This window comes from Rhincodon typus, chromosome 14 (genome assembly GCF_021869965.1).
Source record: "Rhincodon typus isolate 14 chromosome 14, sRhiTyp1.1, whole genome shotgun sequence".
NCBI lineage: Eukaryota > Metazoa > Chordata > Chondrichthyes > Orectolobiformes > Rhincodontidae > Rhincodon > Rhincodon typus.
The window spans coordinates 41,129,771-41,143,996 of NC_063345.1; the positions used below are offsets into that span (position 1 = coordinate 41,129,771).

At 39.2% G+C, this 14,226-nt stretch overlaps 1 protein-coding gene across 1 annotated transcript in view; it reads right to left on the reverse strand.

The window, feature by feature from the left end:
• Positions 1 to 228: 228 nt before the first annotated feature.
• ocrl (OCRL inositol polyphosphate-5-phosphatase) overlaps positions 229 to 14,226 on the reverse strand; it is a 74,345-nt gene continuing 60,347 nt past the window's right edge. Inside the window, exons 14-16 of the mRNA XM_048605475.1 lie at positions 10,405 to 10,515; positions 7,304 to 7,469; positions 229 to 556 (exon numbers count right to left, since the gene is read on the reverse strand). Coding sequence (XP_048461432.1) covers positions 309 to 556; positions 7,304 to 7,469; positions 10,405 to 10,515 — 525 coding nt within the window. The 3' untranslated portion in view covers positions 229 to 308. The remainder of the gene's footprint in view (positions 557 to 7,303; positions 7,470 to 10,404; positions 10,516 to 14,226) is intronic.

Consider the following 14,226-nt stretch of genomic DNA (forward strand, 5'->3'; position numbering starts at 1 on the left):
ATATGCTACCATCAGCAACATTTCTCTGGGATGACAAAGACTTGATATCAAAGAAAAGTTTAGTTATCATTGTTGATTGATGGGAAAAAAGAACTGCAGGACTATGGAAACAGTGCAAGACAGTGGGCACAATGAGTGGGAAGACCTTTATCCGTGATGCATGATTCTTTGGAAGCAACATTTAATTTTAGTCTCTCCATTTAAACTGGAGGACTAGGCAGAAGTGCTGTGGGATAAAAGGACTTGAAAGAGGCAGTGCCCAAAATTTTGTAAAATATTAATCATGTAAATCTTCTTTTAACATTAATTCAATTTCTTACCAGGTCTATAAGCTTGGTGATGGGCACTTCTCTGATTGGCTTCTTCATTCGACACAGTGATTCAAGTGATGTACCAAAGCAGCTTGGCAGGTAGTTACCACCGATAGTAAGGAAGTAATCCTTTCCTCGATCCAGATGCAAAACCAAGATGTCCTCAATCTTATCCTCAGCTGAGTTTAATAATGTCACAGTGTCCTTACTAACATAAACTTCAAGGGATATATCCACAGATTCATCTGAAAGAGAGCATTCAGAAGCACTCAAACTTTACTTAAATAGAGACATTTAGATAAAATCACAGCAATTTGCATCGACGTAGCACTTTCAAAATACAGGTTGCCACGGGCTTGACAATTGACATAAGTGGAGAAATAATCATAGACTGAGAAATTAGAAAAGATAATTGAGTTAATTCGAAAAGCAGAAATACATGCATGTAGAGTAAGGCTTTATTTAATTCATAATTACGCTGATAAAAAGATCCAGTTTACAGTGGATATTTGATCATGTTCCCTCAGTGCTGCAGTTTAGCCCAACCTGTAGGGTTAGGATTGCATTTGGTAATGAAACTTGAGGGCCTTCCATTCCTGCATAGAATCCAACCACAAATACAGAATACTTTACATTGTCATACACAGTTGATCCTACAGCAGCCCTATGTTTGCAGCTCCTATTGTCATCCAGATAATCCTAGGGTACAGTCATTTACATGGCAGTTCACGGGTTATCTCCAGTGCGAATGCATGGGTTCTTGGGCTTCACAACATTAAAATGTGTTTTCTTGAACACCACTTCCAATGACATTTTGGTGGTGACTTCATTCTATTGCAGCTTTTGTGTTTACTCCATCATCAATCCATCATCATTTCTATGTCTTCTGCTTGCATCTACTTTTTTGCCTCAGTTTTCATTTAAATTCTTGTGACACATTATGCTAGATCTGAAGTGCTTAATCTTTCAATTGCCAACCAGCTTCTCTACCAAAAAGCTACATTATCCTTTACTATACATGCAAATTTATATTTCATATCTCAGATGCTGGGAACTTGATAAGTTGATGGAATCTTCACTTGCCCTAAAAAAATTATTTATGATTAATGCACGCAATTAAGATTTATCGGGAAGAAACTATTTAAATGGAGGGACAGAGGCCTAATCAGTGATATACCAACTCTGTCTTATGGAACAGCTGTAATTACTTAATTAAGGAAGCTAGTATGAACTTTTTCTGCAACTGTGGCTCAGCCAATTATTTAGTTTCAAATAGAAATGTAGCATCTCAGGTTGCAACTTTTATAGAGCACAGATTAAACGAAGTACTAGGACTTCGGTGAGTTGAGGTAACTTTACATATACGCAAAATTAGATTTTTAGCAAGTTATTAATATTTTGCAATTAACTGAAAGCTACTACTTAAATTCAGGGGCAAGGAGCTCAAGTAGAGGTATACAAACTATTTGTTGTAGAACAGCTGACATTAAGGAAGAAGTTTCAACTGTTTCCTTTGCTGTAACTGGGGTTCAACTAATTTTTTAAGTTTCAAAACGTTAACATGACATCTCAGTGTGATTTTACATAGTAATGCTAGGTATTTGGAGAGTTGAGAAAATTAGGCAACAAGAGGAATGTGGTGTTATTTTTCTTAACTTTTTTAGAAACAAAAACCTTTTCACCTTATGGGCTTGCTCCTGAACAGAGTTCCTTGAGTTTTGCAATTGCTGTTGTTGAGTGTTTAAATGAAATTGGTGGGATTGCGGGAACTGTTGAGAATATCAGATGAATTCGGTGCAAAAAATACTGGGAGAAACAATTAGCACTTTGACACCAGAAGAATAGAACACAGTAAGTTACTGGGTGGAATCACAATAAAGAAGAAATTAGGGTTACAGTGCAAGGAAGAAAAGGAGGAAGAGTGATTACATTAGTTGATTAGAGCATTGCAGTGCTAGAGAAAGAGAATGTTCCAGACGGTTCAAGCACCAAAACAATTTAGCTTGAAGCAAGGATCAAAAGGGTGAAATTATATGGTTCGATTTGGATTACAGGCTACTAATTGATCCGAAGGTTGCAGAGAATAAATGTGTAAAGAAATCAGAGTCATGCAAATGTTACAGACTAGCCATAATTGGGAACTTTAGTTATCTGAATGTAGACTGGGATAATGGGAGTGCAAAGGACAGAAAAGGGTAAGTGTTTCTGTAGCATGTTCAGGAGAACTCTCTATAGCAGTATGCGCCCAGATAAGCAGGAAGGAGACAATGCTTAACCTGGTTCTTGGAAATGAGATGGGCCAGGTAGATCAAGTTAGTAGGGAATGTTTTGGTCACAGTGATCATATCATAGATTTAGGACGATGGTGGACAAGAACAATGAATGATCCACAGTAAGAGTAATTAAGCAGTAAGAGCTGATTTCAATGGGGCAAGAACAGAGCTGGGCCTGATAGACCAGAGCTAAAGGTTGGCTGCAGCAAATGTTTGGGCGCAGTCAAGATATATTCCCTGAAAGGAGAAAAATAGGGAAAACAAATCCAAAACTCCTTGGACTTAAAAAAGGGAGATAGTAGATAGAAGACAAAGGAAGTATGCTTATGACAGATGTCAGGTAGAAAATACAACTGTGACCCAGGAAGGTCCAGAACACAGGTGGGGAAGCCAAGAAGTATGAAAAGAAAATAAAGTTTTTTATAGGAATATACATAGTAAAATGAGGAAAAGGGCAGATATTCGAACAAAAAGGAGGTTAACACACAGCCGATGTATTAATGCTTTGTGTATGTCTCTACTAGGACAAAGATGCTAACAAAGGCCATGGTGACATAGAAGGAAAGTCAGTCACTAGAAGGGCTCAAAATTAATAAGCAGGTGGTAGTGGTTAGACTGTGCTTAAAGTTGACAAGGCACCAGGACCCAACAAGATGCATCCAAAGATACTGATGAAATTGAGACTGGACATTGCTGAGGCACTGGCCACAATTTCTAGTCTTGCATAGACTCTGGTTTGGTGCCAGAGGACTGGAGAATTGCTGACTTCACAATCTTATTCAAAGAAACTTGTAAGGATGAACTGAACAATTACAGACCAGACCAGTCAGTTCAACTTCTGTGGCAGGGAAACATCTAGAAACAATTTGGGATAATCACGTGGACAAATGTGGGTTAATGAAGATGGATTTCTTAAAGTAAATTATGTTAACTAAAAACTGGAGATTTTTCAGGGGTCTACGAAGTGTTTCGATAGAGGTAGCACCCTTATACCTTTGGTCAGCTGGAATCACTGGTCCTCATCTACACCTAACTGAGTGTGCCAGCAGTGAGTTAACAAGTAAAATGCCTATGATGTGAGAAATCATGAAAATGAAACAACCTGGGCAATGTCTTTTTGACAACATTAACAGCCAGGATGAAATAATTCCAAACAATTCAAATAGCCAAAAAATACCATCATGTTGTGGATCAAAGGGATGTCCACACCATCTTTTGTGCATTACGATTGTGGGTTTACCAACAATGGATAAAATAGCAAACGAAGGCAGGCCCTTTGAAGCTTTGGTTAGAAACCCACCTTGGACAGGCAAACTCCGAAACTAAGCCTATGGCTTGGAGTCGTTGTTGCTGTTTTAGTTCACTGGGTGATGACAGATAACTGCCTCCACCTTACAGCTCCTTTGCACAGGCAGGATGAAGAAAATGATCCACCCCAGATGCAACTGTAGTGATGTGAAAGGGACACAAGCAACAAGTCTAAACTGACACTGGAAGCAACAGTTCCAATCCTGTATGAAGGTGGCTCTGGATGTTGAGCATTTTGATGATGACATCATGTAGTAGCACCCTGAAGGACAATAAAGCTTGTTCCTGAATTGGAGAGGGCCTGAGAAAGATGTCCTAAACAAATGCTCATCTCCCCACCACCTTAATAGCTTGCCACAGTAAATGGACATCTCTCAATGTGGGCTAACTGCACTAAGGATAAAAGACAACTTACAAACTTGCTTCAAAAGGTAGAAAAGATTAGCAATAATTTTGAAACACACTTGCTGGAATGTGAGAACAATGCTCAACTATGGTGACATCAATCACCCCCTAGGATGCTCAGCCCTGGGAGCCCATGACCTAGCCAGATTAAGACAATGAAGAAGTGGCCCTGGGTGAGGTCTGTTTCAACCTGACAGAACAAAATGCTGGCTGTCCCTTCTATTGGTCAGGTAGCCCTTCAGATGAACACTGCCTCTTCAGTGTCAGCTGCATGGTGAAGAAAACTATCACCACTAAGCTTTCACGTTTGCTAACTGGCCAGATTGAGCACATCACAGCCAAGTGACCCCCACCCCTCTCCAAGACCAGCAACATGCAATTCTCAGCAGCACTTACGCTTCAAAACTGAAGCTCACCCAACTAACAAAGATAGTTTCTACATAGATCTTAGTGAACGCATCCAGAATGCCCCTACCAAGGTCAAAAAAATTGTCCTCCATGGCAATTTCAATGCCAGAATTGGTCGTGACAGCCTGAAATAGAACAGAATGCTCAGAAACCATGGAGATAGAAACTGCAACAAAAGCAAACATTTATTAATGAAACTGTGCAGAAAAGCAGCTGTCCATAGCAACGCCTTCTTTCAGAAAAGGATTGCTTCAAGACCATGTAGATGCATCCCTACTCTAACCACTGGTACCTGAAAAAACTACAACCTGACATGCCAGTGAGAGCTGCAGATCATCCTTCACTCTCGAGCCAGTGCTGACTGTCATACAGAACACAGACTTGTTTGCTCAAAGCTGATCTTCTACTTCAAGCCCAAATCCACAAACAGATGTACAGCCACCAAGGAAATTTTGAATCAGTAAATTCCAAAATGTCATTTAGTAACCTTACTGATCTCACAGATGATTCCACTCTTGAAGAACACAAAACTGCAGTACTGGATACTTCCAGTGACGTTGTCGGATTTAGCACTAAACAGCAACAGGGGTTGGTTTGTAGAATGTGACAAGGATTTGCCAGCAATCATCAGGTTCACCCAGCTAAGAGAAAAAGACAGGCTACTGCCGAGGATGCAGCACCCTTCAACATTAATTGAGAAACATCCAAAATGATTGGTCAATTGCACTTGTAGCGAAAAAAATCTCAAGCGTACGCAGACACTGGCGAAATAAGAAGCTTCTATGAAACATTAAGATTTGTCCACAGACCTGCATACCAAAGCAAAAACCCTCAGAAGCGCTGATGACAGGACACTACACACTGACAAGGGGTCAATCCTGGATTGCCAGTCAGGGAACTTCGAAATACTCTTCATCACGAGGTGCATGACAGTGTCATCAAATGCATCTAATAACAGCCTATCAAAAAACCGTATGAGAGCTCAGCTCTGGAGGAAACAATGTGTCAATCAGACAAAGAGCAACAAAGCCCTCAAAGTCCATTGAATTCCAACTGGACCGTTAAGCATGTTGCCCATATCCTGCATATGAAGATCAAAGATATTCATGGCCTGCTGAAAAAGGGCAAGATCCAATAGCTTACACAAAAAAAAAAGAGAAGACAGGCTACTCCAACTACCGTGGAACCATCTTCCTTTCTATTGCTGGGAAACTCCTGAACAGAATACTTCAGAACAGGTTTGTGCTTACCATTACGGAAGAAAATTTCCCAAAGAACCAACATGGTTTCAGAGTACACTGAGGCACCAGCAATAGGATACTGCACTCAGGCAAACAAAAGAGTCATAAGCAAAACAAAGCTGTGAATATCACTTTCATAGCGGTCACCAGGGCATTCAATACTGAGCAGAGGACGACTATGGAAAATCCATGAAAAACTTGGTGTCCTCCCACGTTCCTGGCCATTGTGAAGCAGCTCTTAATCTTAACATTGACATACAAATAGAATTATAGGTACAGGGTGGCAACTTTTTCCAGAAAAGGTAATTTGGAGTAATTGCCCTGATCTTTTAGGGATCACAAAAAGGAAACACAGAAGATAACCATATTTTAACTTATAAATTTTGCATCTAATTAATATAACTTATATTTATGTAGCACTGTTAAAGTGCATAAATTTAAAAGATCAACTCAAAATCTGCCACTAATGTGTATGTCAGATCTTGCACACCTTCATGTCTTCATGGAGACTGAAGGGCTATTTTAATCAAGAAGGAATGAAGCTGTAGGTTGAAAACATTTTCTCACATCAATTCATTATTATATCCAAAAATTTACAATGAATTGTACAATTAAAGAGAGTAATCAGCAGTCCACAACCTGAAGAAATATTGGAAATTTCAGAATGATACTTGATACTTTATTTATCTGCAAGACCCTTTTCTATTTCAACAGTACGATGGCAGTGTTAATGGTGCAGGAAGTGAAATATCTGTCAATTGGCAAAACATACAACTTAGCAAAATCAAAGTTGCTGGAATGGCAGCATCTGTGAAGGAAAAAACAGAGTTAACGTTTTGGGTCCGGTGACCCTTCTTCAGAAGTTCCAGGACACGAAACGTTAACTCTGTTTTTTCCTTCACAGATGCTGCCAGATCTGCTGAGCTTATCCAGCAACTTTGTTTTTGTTCCTGATTTACAGCATCCGCAGTTCTTTCGGTTTTTATACAACCTAGCAATTTCAGTTTTTCTCCAGAGGTTAGTTCTAAAATATTAAAGAAGAAAAAAATAACGCAGGGTTACAGGAAAGAACAGCGAGTGAGACTGAAATTGAAGAACACTTTCAAAAGAACCTGTAGGAGCACAATGTCTGTTGGCTTTCTTCTGTGCTGTGACACAAATGGTATGATTGAGACTTGGTGAAAAAATTGGTTAGGCTGAAACTGGGAATAAATTCCTCTGAACTCTAAGCAATACCTATTACTTAGCCTTCGGGACTAAATGTAAAATTATTTCTAGGTTGAAGCAAAACTTGTGCTAATAGAAGTCACCATATTACTGAGCTACTACACATTAAAAATATTCTTACTTTACTTACTAGGTTCGAGATAGCCTTCACAAGGTTCTGCCCGCAGCCACTGTTTGCTGTAATGACTGTCATTCAGTTTGGGAATGAAGGAGAAATGACATGGCACCTGCCCATCATTGGTTATCTGAAACTTTTCCCTTTGCAGCTGTCGGAACTTCACATCCTCAAAGGCAAACTGTAATTAAGCAAGTAAAACAAAATAATTAAGAAAACAGGAATATCTTATTCATTCTGTTTTACTTTAGTTCTTTCAAAAACAATGCAAAAACTACTCATGCAATTTTAAAAACAGGCTTACAGATTATTTTATTCTTTCATAGGACGTAGGCATTGCTGGGAAGGCAAACATTTGTAGCCTATCCCTAACTGCTCTTGAACTGAATGACTTAAAAATCCATTTCAGAGGATAGTTAAGTGTCATCCACACATGCTGCGGGTCTGGAGTCAGGTGTAGGCCAGAAGAGTTAGGGGTGCTAGATTTATTTCTACCTTTAAAAAGGTCATTAGCGAACAATTTTTTTTTGTTTACAATAATTACATTTTGTGGTCACCATTATTGACACTAGCTTTACACTAGGCTTATTAATTGAATTTAAATTCCAACAGCTGTCGTGGCAGAACTTGAATCCATGTCCCCAAAGCAAAGTCTGGGCCTATACATTACTAATCCAATGACATTACGATTATGCCACACTTTCTCAAGATTCTGGAATAACTATCCTGTACCTTTTAACATAAATGACCTATTGCCTTTAACTTTGCCACTTCCATAAAACTCAAAGATTTAACCAGATTAACAGGAGATGGCCATACTTTGCAGGCTAAGTGGAATATGAAAATTTGTCTACTCTACAAAATAATATCAAATTCACCATTTAAGAATTATTCTGGCTAATGCTAGTGACTGATACATGAAGCTGCAAGGGGCAACATTAAATTGCTGTATTGAGCACAAGAGCTGTGGATTGATTCCGACTTCCACCATGTAAAGTACATCGATACTAAGCTGTTCTACTTTGACAGTCCTTGAACTTTTCATGTTTTATTGAAAAAAAATTTGCATTAAGTGCAAAAATGAGTTAGTACCCAACTGCAAAATACCAGAGAAACATGAACTAGGATCAAATGTGGAGAAGCTGACCCCAGCTGCTATATCATGGATAGCGTTGAGCGTCTTCAGTGCTGTTGGAGCTGCACTCACCTAGGCAAGTGCAGCATGTTAAATTACACTCTTAATTTGTGACTTGCAGGTGATGGATAGTCACTGGGGAGACAGGTGGTGTGACATTCACTGCAGAATTCTTGGCCTCTGATCTACCCATGCAGCCAGTGGCTGGTTTCAGTTCAGGTGGTCAGTGGTAACCACAATGGTGCTGATAATGGGGAAATTCAGCCCTGGTAAAGCTTGTGAACATCAAGAGGTGATGGTTAGCTTCTCTCGTTTTACATGGTCAATGCCTGGCATTTCTGCGACGTGAATGTTACTTAACAGCCTAAACCTGATGTTGCCCAGGTCTTGCTGAATGCGGAAATGGACTGCTGTAGCATCTAAGCAACCGTGAATGATGCTGAACATTGTCGGGGAAGTGGCAGCAAAGTGGTAATGTCACTAGCTTAGTAATCCAGAACACCAAGCTCAAATATTCTGAGGAAGTAGGTGCAAAACCTATCATGGCAGATGGTGAAACACAAATCTGGAATTAAAAGCTAACAAAACAGTAACCATGTTGATTGTTGTAAAAATCTCTGGTTCGGTAACATCTCTTAGGGAAGGAAATTTGCTGTTCTTAACTTATCTGGCTATGGCTCATACTATTATATTCAAAGAATGACATCCTGTTTGAAATAGGTGTTAGAATTTCTCAAACTGCTGAACATTAAGGATAGGCCAATACAGATGTAGACATTCAAAGGGATATCTTAGAATACATTGAATAGTTACATTCCAAAGAATAAGCTAAATTCCAAGGATGGACCCACCATCTGTGGTTAACACGAAAAAGTTCAAGACAGTATCAAACATGAAGAAGAGACACATAATCATGCAAAGACAGGTGGCATTTCAGAGGATTGGACAGAATTAAAAACAGCAAAGAATAATCAAAAAATGAATATAGGAGGAAAAATTAAGAGTTCAAGACAAAACAATTATGGGTGGAGTACAAAGGTCAGGGTAATTTTGTAAGCCAGAAAAAGTGATCAAAGAACAGAAATTTCATTTTTTAAATGACAGGACTAGTTGATTGCTAAACCTGATTCAATGTTCCAGGCACAGTTTATAACAAGTGTTAAAATGTATATATGGCTTGCAGTTTTTCTCATTTGCATGGTTCTCTACATTGTACGCAGACATTGTGTGACAATTTGAGTGGTATCGGTAATCAGACCACAAGTGGTAGTATAGCACACTAATGGAAATAAAGTAATTCTAAAAAACTAAAGGATTACTTTGTTCCGAAGCAGAATACTGCAGGTGCTGGGAATATGAAATAAACAGAAAAGGTTGGAAATACTCAGCAGGATAGGCATGTGCAACAAGAAACAGAGGAGATATTTTAGATTGATCTTCCTTAATCAGAACTGGAAAAAGTTAGAAACATAACAGGTTTTAAGCAATTGAAAGGGAGGAAGTGTGGGGAAAAATAACCTAACAGAAGGTCTATATTGTAATAGGCAACACCTCCTTCACTTTCAAAAGCACCTTTCCATGCAAGCGCAAAAAACTGCAGTTCCTGCACTTTTCTTTCCTCACAGTCCAAGCCAATTAAAAAGTCATCGACTGTAAATGTTAACTGTTTTTCCCCAGATGCTGCTTGATGTTAGTAGTTCAAGCATTTTTGTTTTAAATTTTACTACTTCTGAATTCTGAATGACAAAATAACCGCGGTCCCTTTTTTCTAAATCAAACAGTGGCATTTAATGGATCCCAGCACTACAAGTCTGATATGCTCAGGCAGCAGCACTGGCAGCCGATTTATAAACCGTATAGGTGAAATAAAAGAACGTTTTTATATGGTCACATGCATTTAGATACCTACTCCAAACATTAGCAACGTTTATGAAGAAAAGGGCTGCTAATGCTTGTACAAGATTTGCAGCTATGCACTTACATCTCTTCTGCTAAGGCATAAAGAAGGTAAGAACTCATTCTCCATCCGATCCATCACTCGAACAATATCTTCAAACACTTTCTTGTACCTCTGTTCATCTACGATTTTCACCTAGAGCAGAATGGAAGAAGTTAACGAGGTATTTCTCATGGATATATTAAAAAAAATCTAGATATATTCTACTTTTTTTTGCATTGAAAACATTTTAAAACACTGTTATACAATACAGCACAGGAACAGGTCCTTCGGCGCATCAGGCCTGTGCCGTTTCCTAATCCTTACTTCAATCCGCTACTCGTTGCCCATGCGTGGTTTCTATCTTGCTGTTCGCCTCCCATTCGTGTGTCAATCAAGCTATGTCTTAAATGTTGCTAATATGCCTGCTTCCACCATCTCCACTTGCAGTGCATCCAAGCACCCATGACCTCTGAGTGAAAACCTTTCCTCACACTTCTCCACTGAAAACCTTTCCCCTCTCACCTTGAACCTGTGCCTTCTTGTAGTTGACCTTCCCACCATGGGAAAAAGCCTGTGAACATCCATCCTATCTATGCCTCTCATAATTTTATAGAAGTCTAACAGGTCGCCCCGTCATCCTCAGTCTTTTCACTGAAAACAATCCAAGTTTATCCAACCTCTTCTCATAACTAAAACCCTCTAGCAATTAGGTAGGTGTAGGGAAGTGGGTACGGGTTGGTTGGACACTGGGATCTGAGGGTGTGTTTTTGGGATACTTTTTAGAATAGCATGTTCCAATGAACAAGGCTGTACTACACATGGTGCTGTGCAACAAGACAGAATTAAAGGTTCCATAATGAAGGCACCCCAAGGTAGCAGCGACTATAATATAAAAGTTTTACATTCAGTTTGAGGGAGAGAAATATGCTTCTTTTAAACTTAAATAAGGGTGATGATGAGGGAATGAAAGGAGAGCTGGCTAAAATGAATTGGCATATTGGGTTAAAGGACAAGCATTCCTTGCAGCAGACATTCAAAGGGATATTTCAGAATACATACAATAGATACTTTCCAAAGAATAAGAAAATTTCCAAGGACAGACCCACCATCTGTGGTTAAGAGGAGATATTCAAGTCACAGAAGCATACAAATATGCAAATACAGGTGGCACTTCTGAGGATTGAACAGAAGAAAAAAGAATAATCAAAAAATTAGTAAAAGAGAACAAGTTAACAGTTCAAAACAAAGCCAGCCAGAAATATAAAAACAGCAAGGGTTGGTCCTAAAGAAAATGAAACTGAAGAGGTACCTTGGCATTGGCTTTCACTATAAAGGACACAAGTAACATCCCAGAAACAGCTAAAGAAGGGTGGGAGGAACTCAGAAGAAATACAATTTGAGATATTTTGCGTCAGTCTTCACTAGACAGAATACAAGTAGCATTCCCAGAAATAACTGTAAATCAGGAATTGAAAGGAGGAACACAAGAAAATTACAATTCCATGGAAAGTGGTACAGAGCAAATTGTTGGCGCTACAGGCTAGTAAGTGCCCTGGTCTTAATAGATCTCTTTTCTTAGAGTGTTAAAAGATGTTCCTAATAAGATTGTTGATGCTTTGGTTTTAATTTTCTAAACACCTCAGATTTGGGTAATGATCTATTAGATTGAAAGATAGTAAATGATTTGATTATCAAATTATTTGATAAAAGGGGGATACAGAAAGTAGGAAACTACAGGTCAGTTAGCTTAACATCTGTCAAAGGGAAGATGCTAGAAGCCATTATTAAAGAAGTTATGTTCAAGGTCATCAGTTAGAGCCAACATTATTACTCGGATCTTACGTATAGTTTAAGGGAGAGAAAGCTGGGTCCAAGACTACAGCTGGAGCAATTTAAGTTAACAGACAGATCATCTAGATGCACTTAAGGGGATAAATCAGAAAGCACAGAATAGACGCACTCCAACTAGTAAGAAAAATTTTAAGGGATGTACTCGCCATCTGTGGTTAACTTAAAAAAAGTCAGTTTCAGAGTCCAAGGAAAGAGACAATTGTGCAAAGATAGGTAGTAGGTAAGGAGATTGCACAGTATAAAAACAGCAAGAATGATTAATAGATTAATAAGGAGGGAAAATTAGAATATAAGAAAAATCAGCCTAGGAAAAGAGTTCCTTCAGACATTTAAGAAAAAGGCTAAAGCAAATATTAGTCCTATGGTAAATGACTATTAGTAATTAATATTAGGAATTAGTAGCATGGCATAAGCAAATGGCAGATGAATTAAACAGATATCTTGCATTGGTCTTCACTAGAAAATCCCAGAAATAACTAATTCAGGAATTGAAAGGGATGTCCATGAGAACATGGAGTTATCACAAATTAATTTCTATAACCGGTACCCTCCCTTCATTTAAAAAGTTGATTTGCCAGACTTTTAAAATACCTGCTGCAGATCTGATTACATACAAGTTGGCTAAGTGCAGCAAGTTTCTTAACACTGGATTGCAGAAAGATATTGCTGGCTAGATCACCATTGTGGAATTTCTCATCATGCGGATATGCCAAAAGGCATCAATACAAAGATCGCAGATTCTCCATTTCCAAGTCCGTCTCAATAACAGAAGAGACATTTTGACATTCATTGTGCCTACAGAGGTGATAATTACCCATTTCCTAAAATAAACACAGAACTACAGATGCTGGAAGTCTGAAGGAAAAAGCAGAGTGCTGGAGGAACAAGCTGTGACAGCACTGGTAGAGAGAAAACAGAGTTAACGTTTTGAGTCCAGAGACCCTGCGTCAGTTCTGTATCTCCAGCACTCTGTTTTTGTATCCATCTCCTATGGTGCATTCAATTGATTTGACCAGGGAGGTGGAAACCCTCATTAAAACAAACAGCTCATTAATGACCTCCCATTATCCATTGCTGGATAGTATCACATGATGCAAAACAGCCAAAGCTCACCAGCCACCAATGAGCAAGGGCGTCGCAAAAAGACTTGAGACAGAATGGGTACCAGCCCAACCCTACAGTAACCAAACTGGGGAAACTGTTACTCTTTAAAAGCCCTGCTTGTAACAATTCAAAAGAGAGTTGAAATGCTGCTGACACCAGCCCAGGCAAATGAAACTGACACCCCCAAGTTCAGAAACCAGAAAAGGTGCCAGATCAAGAATAGGAGAGTTTGAAAGAGTCAGTCAAAGCGTGGCTAGCAGAGTGTTTTTGCTCAGAGATAAATGGAGACACTAAGTTCTCAAAACCAGGCAGGAAAGTCTAAGTGAGAAGCAGGCATACCTTTGTTTGTTGAGCCCAAAGTCCGACTAGCAGAAACTGCCTTGCCAACTTCGTTGGGGAGGGTGCGAGGGTTCAGGGAAATTCTCAAAATAGATAAGGTCAGAAATCACACAACACCAAATTATAGTCCAACAGGTTTATTTGAAATCAGAAGCTTTCAGAGTGCTTCTCCTTTGTCAGTTGAAGTGAACAGAAGCACACAGGCACAGAATTTATAGGCAGAGAGATCGAATGATCATACAAATGGTGCGAGTAGAGTGTTGAAAGGCTAAGTAACAAGTTTCTGCAGGTGATCAAACGTGAGTAATCAGCTGCAGAGACTTGCTGCTTAGACTGTCGACACTCTACTCTCACTACTCGCATGATCTTTCGATCTCTCTGCCTATAAATTCTGTGCCTGTGTGCTTCTCTTCACTTCAACTGACAAAGGAGAAGCACTCTGAAAGCTTCTGATTTCAAATAAACCTGTTGGACTCTAACCTGGTGTTGTGTGATTTCTGACCGCATCCACCCCAGTCCAACACCAGCACCTCCACATCATCTTAAATAGATAGACAGACTGCATTGATA